Source organism: Spea bombifrons, chromosome 10, assembly GCF_027358695.1.
Source record: "Spea bombifrons isolate aSpeBom1 chromosome 10, aSpeBom1.2.pri, whole genome shotgun sequence".
NCBI lineage: Eukaryota > Metazoa > Chordata > Amphibia > Anura > Pelobatidae > Spea > Spea bombifrons.
In genome coordinates this window covers 35,111,707-35,130,421 of record NC_071096.1, presented here as the reverse complement: position 1 = coordinate 35,130,421, position 18,715 = coordinate 35,111,707, and the positions used below count along the sequence as shown (strand labels likewise).

The window sequence follows — 18,715 nt, the reverse complement described above, 5'->3', positions numbered from 1 at the left end:
AACACAGGTGGAAATGATTAAGAGAGAAAAAGAAAAAAAAATTACTCTCAGGTGGTCTCCCATCCAGGTACTAACCAGGCCCAACCCTGCTTAGCGCGCAAGCTCAGACGAGATCGGGCGCTTACAGGGTGGTACGGCCGAAGACAAAACAGAAATAAATAAATAATAAAAAAAATACTAATAGGTGATAGGATCCCTCCCGGGGGCCACTCTACCAATTATTCCAGAGTGGGTCACAGGTAGGGAGCCCATCTTTCTACATAAAACCAAAAAGTTCTATACTTGAGTTCAAGCCATGTGGCTCCAAAATTGTGGCAAAATGAACAGATAATGGATGTTTTAAATTTCCTTTTTTGATATTTATAGACATGTTCTGCCACCCTTGTCTTCAACGATCTCTTTGTACGCCCTACTTATTGTTTATGGCAACTACATTGTAATATATATATATATATAACTTCTTTAGTATTACAAGTGATTAATTCTCCAATTTCCCACTTAAAATCATTGACTGTAGACTTAACCATAACCGTTTTTTTCTCACCCTGAATAGATAGCCAATTTGAACAAGACCCACATCGAAAAAAATCTTTTGTGGAAAGCCACGACTGGCTTACTTCGTTCGGTGGAGGCCTTTTAATAGATGGAGCCACCAGAATGCCTAGATTTGGTGCTTTAGTGTAAATGATTCGTGGGCGAGATGGTATAGATCCTCCTATCACTTTGTCCTGTTTTAATAAATACCAATGTCTTTTTATCATCTGTTCCGCCTTTTTATAATCTCTGTTAAAGGGCAAAATTAATTTCACTTCTTGTGCTACTTTCGTCACAATCGCGAACCTCAAAAAAAGATGTCCTATCAGCACTTCTGATTTCGTTTTTTTTGTATGTATTGCATATTAGTGTAGAGTGGATGGCCTTAATCTCCAAATCTAAACATTCAGTTTTCTCCTTGCTTATTGTGGACGCGAATACCAAATTGTGCAAATTCATATTTACATTTTCAACAAATATATACAGGAGATATTTACTGTCTCCTATGGTGAAGACTTGTCCTGTCCACGGTGGCAACCGGCCTGCCTCTTTGTTACTCTGCAACCTTTAATAACCGATACAACCAGTCGGCTGAGATACATTATTATCGTAAACATAACATATATATATATATATATATACATTGTTTCTGCGCTCTGTAGAGTGGTGGCATGGTTTGCAAGTGATGGTAATTAAAGGGACGTTTGATGTTAAGTGTTACAATTTAAAACCCATAAGGACAGGCAGGAACCTCTAGGCTGGAATAGTTTTTTCTTAGCATTTTATTTTATGAACAAAGCAGTTAATATTGTGATTAGTAAGGAAAATAACCTAACTCCAAGAGAGAACACAAATCCTGCATAACTATACAAAGGGTCCTCAGGAAGATGAAACGGGATTAAACGGGATTTGTTTTCAGCGGACGTTAACGGACATTTAGTCGCCGACTCATAGTCTCCATATACTTAAAGTTCTGAAGGTTTTCTGGGTACGGGAGACGAGGAGACGAGAGAGGCTTGTATCCAAAATCCTCATGTGCAGCGGTAATCAGCGGCACTGAACGTGGTTGCCCAGAGTGGTGCACTTCATAAGATCTCCTTTTTGGCTATGACAGTGCGTGGCATCAGCGGCATGGAGGCTTCTGGGCCGGGGATAAACTTGTACTCCTCGGTGCCAGCGCTGGCAGGAGGCGAAGGAACGCTTTCGTTGGAGGCTAAAAAGGAGAAAGCACGGTTAAAAGTGATCTGAATGTAGATAAAGGTAATAAAATTGGGCAGTATCAATAAAAAACAGGGTTCATACATCAAACGCAAAGACTGAAAGTCTCGTGGAATAGGCCCCTGATATAGAGCACGCACCCCAGTAATACCTTTAGCATCCCGGTTTAGTAAATCTAGCCCAGGAAGAGGTTGAGATGGAGTGTTGGGAAGCGCCAAGAACACGTTGGGCCGGGGGGTCTAGAGGTCTTATGGAGCCATGAGATATTGGCCAAAGGGGGCGGCCGTTATCAGATCCATAACACCATGATATCTGCTACGTTATTGGAAATCAACTCTATCGCTTCACATTTGGCTCCTGGTTTCGAGCTCTCGTCGGCTCTGACGGCGCTAATGATGTAATGAATGTGTCAGTCACTTACCGGATGACACCGTATGTATGACAGAATGGAGGTTGATGGGATGAACCGTGTGCCCTGGGATTAATTCAAGGCTTAGACTGGAATTAGCTGCATGTATGTACTGCCCCCCATCCTGGTTGGATCCTACAACAAAAATAACGATTGTGTATTTCTTTAAGCCGTTATGCTTGGCTTCCGGAGTCGATGCGTAGCTGGAAGCCTCGGAGAAGAATGGTAACTTGTACAGGGGCTTATTGTTGGCTAAGGGAAGCAGGGCGTGGAGGGCACCTGTACTTCTGTAACGTACCCCCAGTGTCTGTTGCCGGGTATCGCCGTTAACCCTTACCTCCCAGCAGCATCTCCTGCAGCAAACTGTCGATCCTGGCTACTCCGAAGAGCTTGGCAAACTGCACCTGCTCGATCATCTGCCACGTGATGCTCTGCAGAGGGGGCAGGAGGAGGAGGATATCGCTGAATCTCCCCCTGGAGTCGTACTGCCGGTCGTTGATATAATCCTCCAAATTCACCTGCACCTGGAAGCGCATGTTCTTCACTTTCATTTGTTCACTGAGTCCTTTGCAATCTGGGATTAACACAGAATCGTGTGAATCGGTGGGAATCGGCGACACTGAAGGCATTATCAGAGAGCCGGGCAGCAATTTTCAGAACTGGAAACACTTTGCTGGTGGCCACAGCTCGGGGGCATTAAATTAACCCATGAGGTCTCTGTGTCGCGGAGCTCCTGAAGCGCCAAACCAGGAACTGAAAGCAATGAGCAGGTGGTCTCCACGTCAGCTCAACCTCACTAGCGATGAATGCTGTGCGTCAGGACTCACCGGGATCGAAGAAGATAATCGCTTTCAGGCAGGCGTATTCGCTTTCATCTATCTGGATCTCTCGCAAGGGCTTGACCAGCTCATCCAAAATCCGTGTGGCAACGCGGGCTATTTCAAGCTCTGGGCAGTGCATCGGAATAATGAAGTCATTGCCTGTAACGCGCAGAAGGACAAGTCTTACTCCTTCATTCACACACGTTCAAATGAACTAATTCGTAGTACTTGGGAGTCTACCAGTTTGCGTGACACTAATGGTGCGTGAATGAATGAAATAGAATAAATACATCGGAACATACAGGAAAGCAGACCATGCATTCCTACCGACAAAACAGTTCCAGGAGGGCTTTCACCCTGACTTCTACATCAATCATTCTCACCATCCTTGGGATGGCAATGCGACAATTGGCATAAACACGTTGGAGGGGTTAGGTGTGATACGAGAGCTTAAATGTGTGCTCGTTTTTATTTCTGATGTTTAGGATCTGAGTATCAGACACTTACCCAGCAACAGAAAGTCCTTGTAAGGAAGAGAACGTTTGGCGACTCCCAAGAGAAGATGGGCGCCCGCGTGTGCTCGGAGCAGGGCAACCTGCGAATAATATATAATAATAATATATAATAATATATGCGCTAATCCTCAGTACTCAATACTCTGGAATGGTAGGCAAAAGCTTAAGTGGTTTTACTGATAACTGGGTTGAAGGTAAAGAGGTTGGTAGTAATAATAAAGAATGTTTCTTAACGGCACAATCGATAAGGGAGTTGCATTCACGTCTCGGACCGACGACCCGAAGAAGCCTGGGGGATTTTGTGATTCATTTAAGGAGACGGGGTGTTCGTTACCTGGTCGTCCAGAGGAAGTTCGCAGAACGCCGGGATGTATTTAGCCCACTCTACCAACAGGAGGAGCTGTTGTTTCATGGACTCGCACACGTCGCTGATGGTGGCGATTTTCTTCATTGCAATATCTGTCCCGTGAAGCGGACTTACTGGGGAAAACTGGAGACAGAGAACCAGAAGCCGGTTAACCCTTTACATGGCCTGGATTCCGTCACTTTTTACAGGGACTGGTTTTTGCGTGCTCTGCATTAAGAATGCTGGGTACAGGTTAGGTAACAGGTGCTTTGAAACAAATGCAGATCTAGCTTGGGAAATAGCATCTACTTGACATATCTGGGTTAAGGACTAGATGGTTAGGTTAAGAGACATGAAGGCAATGCACGTCATCTGAAATGCAGCCACAAGGCGGCGCCGTTCCCTTCATACACTAATTCTGTATGGAGCCGTCATCCGCCTTTCTTCCTAAAACCCATTGACATGCCAGGCGCGGCTTTCTGCCATGCGCTCTGACGCTGTGCACATTACTGGAAAACCTCTTCACAAGTGACGAGTCAGATTTGTGACATTTAACCCATTCCCTGCTTGAGGGAACTCTCCGCACGTTGAATCTTGAAAATGAAAACCAGCAATCCATTGAAAGCACCAAACCCTATTTGCAGAGAGTGGGGCATGATAACGTGTAACTCTGCCTTTATGGGTTAACTCCCATGATCCTCAGCTACCTCTTTTCCACAGCTTCAGCAATACCCGATGGAACTCGTACAAGTTCCAATCCCTTGGCAGCTACTTCTGTATCCTTAGTTTAAACAGTGTAATAAAACACGTACCTGACGTACCATGGCTTCGGCCTGGGTTAAAACGCTGATTGACAGAGATCCGTTCTCCTCGTAGCTGCTTCTGCGCATGCTGATCCGGTCGCGTTCATTCTGCACAGCTTCAGAAATAACATAAATTAATGTTCCGCTTGTCCCGCACAGAGGATGATGCAGTTATGGATCGACAGAGCAGTGTTTGTTTCACGGCGAGTGCTGCCAAAGCGTGTATTTCTACCCATGGTCACGCCTGCCAAAGCGTGTATTTCTAGCCATGCTCACGTCTGCCAAAGCGTGTACTTCTAGCCATGCTCACGTCTGCCAAAGCGTGTATTTCTAGCAATGGCCGCGTCTGCCAAAGCATGTATTTCTAGCCATGGCCACGTCTGCCAAGCCATGTACTTCTCACCATGCTCACGTCTGCCAAAGCATGTATTTCTCGCCATGGTCACGCCTGCCAAAGCGTGTATTTCTAGCATGGTCACGTCTGCCAAAGCGTGTATTTCTAGCATGGTCACGTCTGCCAAAGCGTGTATTTCTCGCCATGGTCACGTCTGCCAAAGCGTGTATTTCTAGCCATGGTCACGCCTGCCAAAGCGTGTATTTCTAGCATGGTCACGTCTGCCAAAGCGTGTATTTCTAGCATGGTCACGTCTGCCAAAGCGTGTATTTCTCGCCATGGTCACGTCTGCCAAAGCGTGTATTTCTAGCCATGGTCACGTCTGCCAAAGCGTGTATTTCTAGGCATGGTCGCGTCTGCCAAAGCGTGTATTTCTAGGCATGGTCACGTTTCCATGATATTCCCCCACTTTGTGAACAAAACAAAGAACGCTCCTTGTTATTTCAGCACAATGTCTGCAGAAACCTCCGCAGGGTCTCGCTCCTCAACAACAAAAATACCTTTAAAAACAAATAACCCGTGTGACTTCGGCTTTAAACGAATTAGTTTTCTGGCAGTTTCCATCATCTTAAGTGTAAGCGGTTGATTTATTGGCTCCGCAGCCGTCTTATCTGTGGCTGTTCTGATGTTTCGCAATGCTCTTTGCCACATTTCACTCAAGTCTAATGAGGATTAGGTTTAATCTTTGTGTATAGGAGGCTCTTAATGAGGAGGGCTATTGAAGTCTATTTTTAAGCTGTGATTCTTTGAAGTAGCAGAACGCACGCTGTCTGCCTTTCGGTTAAACATTATCTATCTCTGTGTACGGTTCTAGGGATATTTATTGCACCTATAAAATAGAGGATAGGTCAAAATCATCATTACAACAATAATGCGCAAGAACATAAAACACATATTGATAACATTATACCCATACCCAAGGGCATTTTACCCTTGCTCTTCAATGAATTTGGGTTTGTAACTAAGTATAAGGAGTGAGATAAGTATAAGGAGTGAGATGAGTATAAGGAGTGAGATAAGCTCAGTACAGCCATGGGGTGGCTGGTGGCTCCAATGTTCCTTCATGGGAACCTGGTGGACCCTCTCTGGCCTTTCACCTCACCCCTAGCCGGTTTTAATGAAACGCTACCAATTTGTCATATGGATATTTTTGTACGGTGTAAGGCATCGATGATGTATGTCAGACGACTGAAACTTAGGAGAGTTAGTATGGAAGACATAAAGGTCATTAAACTACACAATGATGGCACAAAGAAACAACACTGGGTGATCTGTGAAGCAAACCTTCCACTACTACGCCTCTCCTTCCGTCCTTTATGTTGCCAGCGTGTTTGCACGCGCAGTAATGTTAATACGGAAAGCCAGCTGACCCCACGGAATCATGCGTTGTGCTCATTACCTCCCACTGTGCCCGGAGTCGACAGTAATCTATCTCCTGCCCGTTCTTCCAATATGAGTGCCAACAATAAATACATCGCTGCGTACCTAGTAATGGGGGTCATTAAACTGTCCGTTTCACTTGCAGTCAGTTAAAGAGCTGTGCTCTAAAATTATTTGAATCTCTTCTGTTTCCATCATGAACAGTCCAATGCTTCGAGGACAAGCTGTAAATTGTGTGTCTGGACAAGTCCAGAGGGTGATGGCACGTGTTCTATACAACTTCTGCAACGTGACCTGGCACACAATCCATTTTAAACTGGACACCAACCCACCTCTAACGGCTAATGCTTTCGTCTCCACATTGAGTAGTTTGGAGCGTGTGTGGAAAAGTATTTTCCTCTGTCTGATTACAATGGGTTACATTGTCTTTGCTAAGGACTCCGGGGGTCCACCGAACCACCATCCAGGCCACGATGGCCAAATGGAGGTGGACAGTAGTGAATCTTTCCAGACTGGCAGAAACGGGCAATTCTGCTTTTCAAGGTGCCGTATTTTAGAATGATGTATTATTTTTACTTCATTCTGTTTGAGCTGGCATTGCCTATGTTCCTACGAGAGACACAAGGCAATCCACAAGCGCTGGCCCTCACCCCGGAGTTCTTCTTCTCCTGTCGCCAGCTAAGAGTCCTTTCCGATGAAGAGTAAAGCATGACTCAGACGCGGAGACAAGCGGGCATGTTGTCTGACACAGCAACCTTTGTGTTAGGGATTTCTACGCAGTGGATTTATTTGGTAGCCTTTTTTGGACCCGTTTTACAAGAGAATTTATCTGAATGTACAAACCTTCCTTCTTCATTCCAGCTCGGAAACATTTGCGCAGGCGGCAATAGCGACACTGGTTTCTCTTATCTTTGTCTACGATGCATTGCCGGCTGAACCTTTCGTGCAAAAAAAAAAAGAAGAAAGCGACACAGAATTACCAGTTGTATGTGAAAATGTGATCTTATTGTTAGGCTCCCACTTAACCACAGCCAAGGGGTAGAAAAGGGATTTGTCATGGGAAGAAAATCAGTGGTGCCATGCGGTTACCCAATAATTATAACGTGTTATTCATCCTGAACCGCTGGGGAACACAATAATTAAAGGGAAATTATACCAAAATGTAAGTCTTTGCCTAATTATCCTTAAACAGCTTAATTCCGCCTTCCGTCTTCAATTATGATGTTCACAGCTACGAGCGCACGATCTACTACAGCAAATTTAGCTTGAATAACTTAATATATGTTTTGCCGTGCACTGTATACGTGGGAAACGATGCTTTTGGTAACCTACGTAGATGGCGCGTGTGTTTAGAACAACGCTAACTTTTTTTGTTTTCTCAGGTTTGCAGAAAGTGGTCCTATGGCCCAGACTTTCAAAAGTGATGGAGTATCCTTGTGGACGTATTTGAAAAGCGACCAGTAATGAATGATTGGAAAAATGTAAATCAGGAAGCTATAGTCTGGCAATAGTTCTATAACGCGTGGGCTGGGAGCCATAACATCCAGCAGGAACATGCATGCGCGCTATGATGGATGGAATTCATTTATATGTTAGTTTTCCAACGAATTTTGCCAAATGTTTCCTACAAAAATCAACGTTCTCTTTACTTCTGCATGGAGTCCCACGTAAGTAAAAGCATAACACGGCAGTGGGGTCTGAGGAGGTAAGACATAAATTATCCTTATGCCACTGTTGGCTCCCACCGCTCCTCTCGTAGCTGCTCTAGAACATCTTTGGGGGCCAAACTGTTGGTTTCCTTTCTGCTTCTGGACATTGCCCATGTAAATATCATTGGTACAATAAAAAAAAGCAGGGTTTTTCTTAACGTTTTGGCCTCTGTCTCTGAAATCGCTTACCTGCATGTGTACACGTGGTTCTTGCGGACGCTCCTGCGGAAGAAACCTTTGCAGCCGTCGCAGCTGGAGGCTCCGTAGTGTTTGCCAGTCGCTCGATCACCGCAAATGGCACACAGCGAGCTCACGCCGTTCGTCAGCAAACCAGGACTGGACGATTCAACAGAAATGATTTCTACAAGAAAGACAAAAGACGCGAATCTGCTTTACTTAATATGTACCTACAATGGCACTCGACCATCGCCAGTGTTAAAGTACATCGGTCGGTGGGAGGGGACCTTTAACGAGAAGAATATGTCTCGCTTTATGAGATCCGTATTTTAGGAAGCGACTTAAAAACCATAACTAGAAGAGCGAAGACTCAACAAAAGTCACTTCCACCAACGCAATGCTGCAGGCAGAATTCTCTAACCTTTATTTGACCTGCGGGTGAATTACGGGTAATGTTAATGAATTACACCACATGCCATCATTTGTTCACATGTACCTTTAACAGATATATTGTTTTAGGAATTATTTCCCCCCCCAACATTTTAAAAATACTTTACGTCTTCATTTTATTCTGAAAAATAAAGGTCAGTAATCAGCACCTCTTCTCTCCTAAAATGTAAATCTGCCGACAACCGGCAGTAACGCGAAAGCAACTTTTAAACCCGAAAAGGGGCATTACAGCAAGGCTGAATGGGTTAGCAGGGGAAATTTCCTGGTAGGCTGCCTCCCCTGGGGCCGTAAGATCAGGAGCCGTGCTGCAGCGTGGTGTAACGGTTAGGTGCGTCACCTCCCGTTTCTCTTGTTGTTGGTTCTAACCCCCTTAACTCCAGTCGGTAACTTGATGTTGGCTTGAATGTTTTTTTTCTTAAGTGTTTAGAGTGGGGTACATAAGAGTATTTGGGGGACAATCAGTCAAGTCATGATCAGCCGCAGTGGTAGGTTAGGTGTTTGGTGCATTATCTACCATGCAGCGCTTTGTTGGCTCCAACCCCGTGATCTCAGTAAACAAACGTCTGGTGAATGTGTTTTTTTTAAATGTTTTTAGAGCGTGTGAATCTAAGTATATGTTTATCATGCCATGGTGTGGTGTAGTGGCTGCGTGTATTACCTGTAATACAACAGGTGAACTCGCTGTGTATAGTGTGGCTGTGTTATAGTGAGTGTTATAGTGCGTGCGTGTGTGACTTATTTTATATTTGGTGCATGTATGTGTATCAGGCAGCCGGCGAGCTCCCGTTCATGCGGTGGCGTAAAGGTTGGGTGCGTTATTCATGTTGTGAATGATAATTTTAGTCCCTGTGAATGTGTGGTGCGGTTGTGTTGATTGTTATAGTGGATCTGTGTATTTGTATCATTTTATACTTGGTGCATATGATTATATGTGGAGCAGGCAGACATCATATGCATTACTAACCATATAAAAGTATTTTGGTTCTAATCTCCATGAAAGCTGGATCTACGTGTGTAGCGCGTCTGCATGTTTTCTTATGTTTTTAGAGGGGGTCCGTATGAGTAAATGTAGAGCAGGTGGGCGGCCGACGCTATGTCATGGTGTGGTGTAACGGTTAGGTGTATCGCCTAAACGGCGACTGGTTTATGGTTCAAACCCGCTTCGCTCCTGTAGGGAACTATATAGTGCTTCTAACCCCCTTCGCTTGGTGGCTGGGTGCTTTTTCTGCGTTTAGAGTGGGGTACATAAGAGTATTTGGGGATCAGTCAGACAGGGCTCACCCAGTTGTGGTGGTGGCACTGAAGTTATGTCTGTTGTGCACTGTGCAATGCGTTGCTGGTTCTAATCTCCACGGGACCTGTATGTGAGTGTAGTTCTCTCCAGCTGTTATGTTTTTTAGAGTGTTTGTGGATTGGACGAGCTTTATCAGTCCACCACTAGAACGTCTGCATGTCGTTATGTGATGCGGCGTGGAAGGTAAGTGAAATGACTAACGTGTAAAGGTTTGCTGGTTCTAATCCCCTTTGCTTCGTGGCAAGTGGAGTAGGTCAACTTGAATATATGTGGAAGGGACGAAAGCGGCCATTCAGCTGTGAGCGTGGCACAAGTGTTAGGTGTATCACTCACCATGCGTAAGGCTCCTGGTTCTGATCCCCGTGAGGCCTACACATAAGTCTGGATATTTGTAAAATTATATTGTTCAAGTGGGTGAATTTGTGTATTTGTATTACCGATGAGCAGCTTTGTTTCATCTTGAGGGTGGCGTGAGTGGTATGTGTATCACACACCATGCTGTGAGCTCCTGGTTCAAACCCAGGTGAGTCTCGCGGCAAAGAGCATTAAGTTATGTTTTTAGACTCTGTGAATTTGAGTATAAGTATTACGGACGAGCAAATTCAGTCTGCCACAAGGGTGGCGCAGGTGTCAAGTGTACTTACTTACCAAGCGGTTTGGTTTCTAGTTCTAATCCCCGTGAGGCCTGGCGAGTGGTTGCGGTGCGGTATGGTCGGTGCGGTGTGTAAGACGTATGAGTATGTTCGGTGCGGTGTGTAAGACGTATGAGTATGTTCGGTGGTGTGTGAAAGTGCTGTGCGTATGTGCGGGTCAGGATGATTGGGGGTTAGAGCCAGTCGGTAGTACACAACACCTTTTATGCTTTTTTCTATAAATGCTAAAAAAAATAATAATAATACAGCAACGCACATTTTTTTTTCAGGGTAAGACCGCTGTACACACAGAGACATTGTCAGTAGCTGCAACGAGCCACACAGAAGCGAGCCATCAGCGCATCATCTCATAGGTAACACACCGAACCTTCAAGCGAAACCAGACTGGGACCGCAGCATCGAGTACGCAACACACCGAACCTTCAAACCACCGCATGGCTGGATGCTCCCCACGGAGCTACAGGGAATCGAACCGGGACCGCAACATATGGCAGGCAGGGCACCTAACCATTACACCATCGGATGATTGAAGGCTCTCCGTCGCCATGAACATATGATGCCTGCGTGTGATGCACAAATACACATAACATCTAACATAATGCACACAATCTAAAAGGTGCACTACCTATTGCTTAGTGTGTCTAACTGCTTAGTGTGTACAATTATGGTTTCAGAGCAAGCGAATTTGAGTATTTGTATTACGGACGAGCAGCTATGTCTGTTGTGAGGGTGGCGCAAGTGCTAGGTGTATTACCCAACATGCGAATAGCTCCTGGTTCTAATCCAAGTGCGCCTTCTGTGTAAAATTATGTTTTCAGATTGGGCGAATTTGAGTATTTGTATTACGGACGAGCAGAACCATTCATCCAAAGCGTGGCGCGCATGTAAGGTGTGTTACTCGCCATGAGGAAAGTTACAGGTTCTAATCTCATTAGAGCATCTGTCTCGGTGTATGTTATGTTTTGCGAGTGGGTGAATTTGAGTATAAGTATTTATTATGGACGAGCAAATTCAGGTCGCCACAGTGGTGGCTCGAGCGTTAGGTGTCCTACTCACCATGCAAAAGCAGCTCTCCATGGACATCTAATGCCTGCATTGGACTCATGCACTCATAGACACCTCCATATTACTACATATGGGGCAGGAAGGCTTCACATGTATTTATGCGTGGTGGCGTGAAGGTTACCTGTATTCCCCCTGATACAATAGATTGCTGGTTCAAATCGTTGTGAGTGTATACTTTGGCTGTGTGTTGATAGTAGGCGCATTTGAGAATATGTGGAGAAGGCAGACACCATGTCCAGCCGCTGTTACTGAATACAAGTGTATAGTGTGGCACAAGGCGCCCCTATATTGTTTTATTCTTTGGTGCTGAACAATTAGAAACATGTCTATTTCTGTTTTAAAGGTGAATATGCTCCGGTCACTACCCAAACGCACCGGTTTCTTTCTTGAATCGTTGGGCACTTGCTATGCTTCTTCCTTAGTTTTATGGCAGCATTAAAATACTGCCATAAATATGGCTAATGGTATCAAAGGTTAGATCAAATTAAGTTATAGAGAGGCTGGAACGTGACGCTCCAAGACGGGACACTTCCAGATCTCGTTTAAGAATCAGTGCATCTAAGGGGAATGCAATTTAAGCAAACAATTAGGGGTTTTATGAGGCAAAAGTGTCGAAAAATGTCTGCGCTCTTGCCTAATATTAAAAGTAAAGCGTCATGATGTCACAATGACCTCTTTCCAACATTATCTAGAATGCTGTCAATTTTCGGTTAAAACACGCTCTGTAATAATAACATCATCTGTAACAAGATTCTGCGGGATACAATATTTGCTTTTTGTATTCCGCTAGACACAAAGTAAACGGCTGTGCAGTATGAATCTGTGTATGACCCGACTCGGTGATATGTTTTCAAGGCTGTAAAAAATGCGGTAATCACCCTAGATAAACAAGTTGTTTTCCAAACAGCATGGTGTGATGGGAGTAGGTAACTGATTAACGAGAAAGCAAATATTCCAGGCATGACCCTGGTACCATTGCCTTCAATACACACACAGCCACCAATTCTAGAAGACAACAAGAAGCGTGTTTTCTTTCATGTACCTGCCATGGTGTACCCAGGATGAAATCCTTGTTTAACCTTTTAACAGACTACTCAGTTCCTCCATATTCCAGGAACAAAGAGGCCGAGATTAGTAAAAAAAATAAAACACCAATATCCATTGACAAAGTTTTTTGAATAGTGACCTAGAAAATAATACTATAGAAGATCATTGTTTGCTATACTATTTATTTGTGCAAAGATACACATGACGATACAATACAAGGGCCAACATATTCCACAGCGCTGTACAATGCGAAAGTTTTTAGCCTTTTTACAGATCATTGTGTACATTAAAACTAAAAGGTATAAACAAAAGGTTCTCAATAGAAATGTTCTAATGGATTTCCAGAGATAAGATCTATCCAGTTAATGGGTCAGATAAAATGTATCTTACATAGATGGTAAGTACATACATAGATAGTACAGTAAATGACCAAAACCCGTGCAGATGTCTGATAAGTACCATGGGTAGAAACGGGATTAAACAAGGCTCCAACCAGACACACACCCACCATACATTCCTGCCTCCTGAAACCAAGTTGGCTCAAAAATGTTTCATCTTGAGTTCTACATAGATGTGCCAACCAAGCACCCATCTATTAATTAGTACATAAAATCCAATCTTGTATAAATATTTAGCATCTCAAAATGTGGCTGATGCAACCTGTATGTCAAATTCCACTTGATTCCTTTCGCTCATCATATAATCTTGCATTGGAGCGTTTATTTTATAACCAGGATAGCAGCCAGATGTTTATACGGGTTTATCGTTACATAAATCTGGCACTTCTAACCTCTTGTACTCTAGGTGAATATATTAGTTTATACGTCCTGAGTATAGTGTATATAATGAACAGAGGAGTGACGGCACTTACATAATTCTTCAGCGTTCCAAAAAAATCAAATAAAAACACAGTGCAATGTATTTAAAATGAAGATCATTTGCATAAAATGTTAGAAGCATGAATCTGAAATGAAGGCACATGTCCTCTTAGTGTAATCGCAGAGGACAGAAGAGCACCATCCCAGAGATCTATTTCCACGGAAATAAAATGGGAAAACTCACCGTTGTTGCTCGGTAATACTCGAATACTGTCAAATTCCAGCATGGTGTACGAGGAGTCCAGAGTTTCTGTATAATCTGGCATTTCCATATCCATCATGGCTTCACACAGCTTCATTATTAGTCATTAACCGCAGGTCAAACCAAACAGCCTGACTGCCAATCACCCCGGTAGGCTCCTCTTTGGAGGGCAACGCGAGTTACTGCAAACGGGAGAGGGAAAAAAATCAATGAAGGCTGTCCCAAAGTGTGAGTGGCAGAAAAAAAGAAAAGAGGAGACGCTCCCTCGCCTTGCTCTGAAAGCCTTAGGCACCTACAATCTATGTGTCATATTATGGTTATATGATGCAGATAAGGCATTGATTATACTTTGCTCCATCCTCAAACCAGCCCAATACCGCTTAATGTAATTGTTGAGTAAATACAGTGTGGATCACGCTCAGGTTTGTCACTTAAAGCTGTAGAGCCCCGAAGACATAGTCAAAGTTATCATAGGCTCATAGCACAACATGAAAAAGCATTGTAAATGTAAGAGATAAGCGAGGTTCCCATGCAGCGTTTTCTAATCACAGCTTGAGTTACAGGTTCTCATAACAGACAAATGCACTTATACTGAGCATTTTGCCTTAGTGTTATAAACATTTGTACACTTTAGATATAAAATTAAAATACCTGTTTAACTCCTTCGCAACCAATGCCGTACCAGGTATGTCAGAACAAAAATGTCTCTTGAGGACCATTGACGTACCTGGTATGTCATGGATTAAAACTACCCCCACGTCGCCACAATCGTCGCATCAATGGCAATGTCTGTCCTGCTGTCTTCCCAGAAGTTCAGGCAGACCAGGAACAGCAAGCAAGCCAGTGCTCCCTATCTCGTGTGAAGTCTTAGTTCTTGTCATCAAGTTAACCTGGCACCCGGGGTTTGTCGAGCCCCTGTTTAAGATCAATTTAGAAGAGGGGATAGAATTCTTGAAAATGCTCACCAAGTGTTGCAAAGTTGTCAAAAAGAGTCAGTGGCGCTCACACTACAAGTAGATGGGGGGGGGACAAAGTTATCTATCTTTATGCAAAATCAGTATATCGCAGCAAACAGTCAATACAAAATCTACACAATCAAATAAAATAAACTTCATATTTCATACAAACCTAGTTTTTAATGTTACAAATGTTTTTTTTATAGTTATATTTTTTCAGCCCTAAACATGACTGGTTTTCCATTGCTTCATGATATTTATTCAACAAGTATTAATAAAATAAATGTTAGAACACATAAAAATGCACGTTTTCACGGACAGGGTTACCTACCTTTGCCCTACTTTGTTCGACAAATAATCTAATTTTAACAAATTGTGTAATAACGTTATACTTCATAAAGCAATGACACTTTAATCAGATAACGGACGAAGTCTTTATCCTTACCTTGGACTCTGCCCCGAGACTTCCAATAATGCCAGTGTCAGCCCAATTACGATCTGATTAGTGAAGGCAGAGAACTGGGGAGACATAACAGAAACACTTTCACTTAGATTGCAAGCTCTCCTGGACAAGCAAATGAGTTCAAGGTGTCTATTGAGTGGTAGCAAGTCCCTACAGCTCTGCTGTCGTATATATGCACAGGTCTGGGATTGCTGTCAGGAACATACACCATTAGGAACTAAATAATAATATGCCAAGTAATCCACTAGCACTGTATATATATATATATATATATATATATATAATGTACGCATAAAGGGATGCTAAATGCTGTCCCACAGAACCCAGCAATGTTAAGACCATTTTACCTTCCTAATCTATGTAACGTGCCGTCGTGGCTGGTATATATACCCGACCCAATTACTGATAAATCACATGTAGGTGAAATACCCTTGAACCTTTGGTTTGCCCACAGCTTTCCTTCATTTTAAAATCCCATCCTTACCCCCTAAGGCGGTATATATATTCCTCAAACAGCCCCGCGCATGGATGCGAGGAAGCGAGAATACCGGATTCCCGTTCTGTAAAAGGGGTAGGAGGCATGGGTGGTTTCCCTCTTCGGTTCAATGAAACCGCAACGGCCACGCAGCACACAAAACGCGCGCCCGGTTAGACAAATACCCCAACGCCTTCCTGTCGTGTAAACATGATAACATTTTTACAAGACACCTCCAGGAAAGACGGATAGGTAATCAATGCAAGGTGTGTTGTTAGGGGGATTGTTCGAGTGACTGTAATATCTTCCCACATGGTTATTTAAAGGGTTGTCATACAAGACGTTCTGTTGGCTACCAAACATTAGTCATCTATGCGGCTAACACTGCGGGGCACCATTATACCCTCATAAATCAGCTTACATTGCACAGGGATTTTCCCATGGTTTAATAGGGGGATGGATTTCATTCTCACCCTTGCCAGTGGCAAATTGGCTTCATCAACGTATTTGTATAGCAGCTGAGTCATTTTTCATTATTAAATCAATTCATATTTCTTCGTTTCCAGATGTTTTATGCAATCAAATGTTGCACAGTTGTAAAAGTATCTTTGCCGCGGGTAGGGAGTAACTGCTGACGTTATCAGATTATTCAGAGGTTGGTAGAAAGACGTTCCTTAGTCCTCCGGTAGGTAGAAGGTTGGGATTTGGGAGGCTGATGAGCCCCTGGGCAAACTCTAACCCAATGCAGTCACATCTAGGACAAATACCCTCCATAATACCTCTTTGACAGTAACACTAGCAGTGTGGCAGATAACCAGCAGGGTGTGCTGATCCCACGACTTTTCCCCTCCACATCCAAAGGAGAAGATGACACGCACGCTGCGGGTAATAGAACCACACCTGGGGTTACAATGCGGGGTGAAACAAGAAAATGAAGCGAGGGAAAAAATCCCTTGACTCATACTTACAAGGGCTGTGCGGTTATTTTCAGCGTCTGATGTAATCTGCAAAGGAAAAAATAAAGTATTTTTATTTAAAGGGACAGTAAAGAGTAAAAAACAGTAGCAGACAGTTATTCTGGAGTAACAAAGTTATCTCACAATATTAGCAGTCTACACAGTTCTATATGCAGCATATTAACGAGCACTATATATACTGTATACTGTATTTATATAGTGCTCATTAAATTTGACTTGGATTCAAATCTATTTCAGACGACAAATCAAATCCTCACCTGCACGGTCTTTCAGATCTATTTGCCAAAAAGATCCACGGCCAGTACAGAGATCACTGGCTTTTCTAGCTGCGTAAAAGACAAACAAAAAAAACAAAACATATTTTTGGAAAACGTGCAAAGGTTTATCAGCCAGCGTATCAAATATTTGGCGCTTAGGATCTCATAACTCAAAGAAACTCAATTCATTGACGAAAAGGACAAACATTTTCCACTTGGAAAGAACTGCTGCAGATTCTATAAACTATATCTCTGATAGACAGGGCTAGACTGCCATATTGGTTTAATAAATAGCCAAAAGGCTATAAACAACCTCAAAATGAAAATGAGATGATTCCTTTTGTATAAAGCAGACTCTGTGTATAATATATAGGTACAAATGTAGCCTAAATTTTTAGGAGAGAATTACGTACACATACTTACATATACTGACACTTATGTACAACCCGGTGACAAGGATCGGTAAGCAATGCCACCATCAAAGCCCTGTCCATAGGCGTTCCCTCTGTCCCAGCACGCCGAGTGTGATTGCCGGGATATGGCGTCATTCCCCGGCGCTCTGACGCAGGCGGCGTGTAAAGATTGTAAGGGGAATGACACAGGTAGTGTTGCAGGTAAAAGGTAAGTCTGTATTGAGTACCTCAGGTGTAATAAGCATCCCCCTTTTCAAGACTCTTAAAAAAAAGGGGTAAATTGTGCGTATTATACCAGAGATTTTATGATATAGCTAGATATGAGCTTTATTGAAGCTCAAGAATGCGACTCAACTTGCCAAATATTTTCAAAAAGAACATCAATCACTTTAACTTCAAAGAAAGTAAAAAAAAAACAAATCACTCTATATATATATATAAAACAGAAACATTTGCAGGCACATCAGACCCATTCGGCCCGTCTAGTCTGCCCATGTGTCCCGCTGTAAAGACTCAAAGCCTATTCAGTCCTCGGTAGGTTTAAGCCTGTCCCATGCATGTTCAATTCAATGAAACATAGTGCCAGCGAAACATGGATAAGATTACGACTGCAAACAAAAGTCACAGCCAAAGAAATATCTCTCTCCGAATAAGACCATTTCACCAATTAAAACAACATTACGGATTTTATCTCTGTGTGATTTATACCTCAGCAACTAAGGGGAGGTGAGACGCGCGCAGAAACCCCAGTCCTCTCTTCTCTGACATATAGTGCAAACATCCGTGATATTCTAAACATGAGATATTTTTAGTTGTGTCCTTTTTAAAAATACATTCTACTATTTCTAGTTATACGGAAGGGGGGCAGCTTTTCCTCCCCCAAAGCGATCGATGTCGGGGTAAAATGTATAGTTGGAATACACTGTATACGGGGCAAGCCGCACACAAATAGGTTACCGTCTAGTTTTAATATACCGTATATCATATCACAGAGGACATTCTCATCCGGAGTGTTAAACAAAAGCAAAGTGCCCAAAATGAATCATTGGTGAGGGTCTGATACTTATCTCCTGCAAGGCTTCATGTTTTGACTGCAGAGCTCATCTGTTGTAGACACCAGTGGAGGTTATGTTGGGGAAATGCATGATGTATAACAGATGTATAAATTAATTTTCTTTATAAAAGACAAATGACAGCACGAATATTAGCCACGATGCCACGATCGGCTCATTTTCTCCAAAACAAACATCATATGATTAAAAAAAAACAGCAAGTAATG

The 18,715-nt window shown here is 43.1% G+C and overlaps 1 protein-coding gene across 2 annotated transcripts; it reads right to left on the bottom strand.

Moving 5' to 3' along the window:
- Positions 1-1,293: 1,293 nt before the first annotated feature.
- LOC128467811 (hepatocyte nuclear factor 4-beta) lies at positions 1,294-16,748 on the bottom strand. 2 transcript variants are annotated; one of them, XM_053449538.1, is made up of 13 exons: positions 16,569-16,748; positions 15,297-15,370; positions 14,623-14,810; positions 13,878-14,077; positions 8,319-8,490; positions 7,264-7,358; positions 4,656-4,762; positions 3,832-3,987; positions 3,490-3,577; positions 2,989-3,141; positions 2,499-2,735; positions 2,174-2,296; positions 1,294-1,747 (listed from the first exon to the last, which is right to left on the bottom strand). In XM_053449538.1, the coding sequence occupies exons 4-13, from the start codon at positions 13,990-13,992 to the stop codon at positions 1,620-1,622; spliced, it is 1,374 nt and encodes a 457-aa protein (XP_053305513.1). In that variant the 5' UTR covers positions 13,993-14,077; positions 14,623-14,810; positions 15,297-15,370; positions 16,569-16,748; the 3' UTR covers positions 1,294-1,619. The 2 variants fall into 2 exon arrangements, with proteins under 2 accessions (XP_053305513.1, XP_053305514.1); XM_053449539.1 differs by having other exon boundaries at positions 4,665-4,762.
- Positions 16,749-18,715: the final 1,967 nt, after the last annotated feature.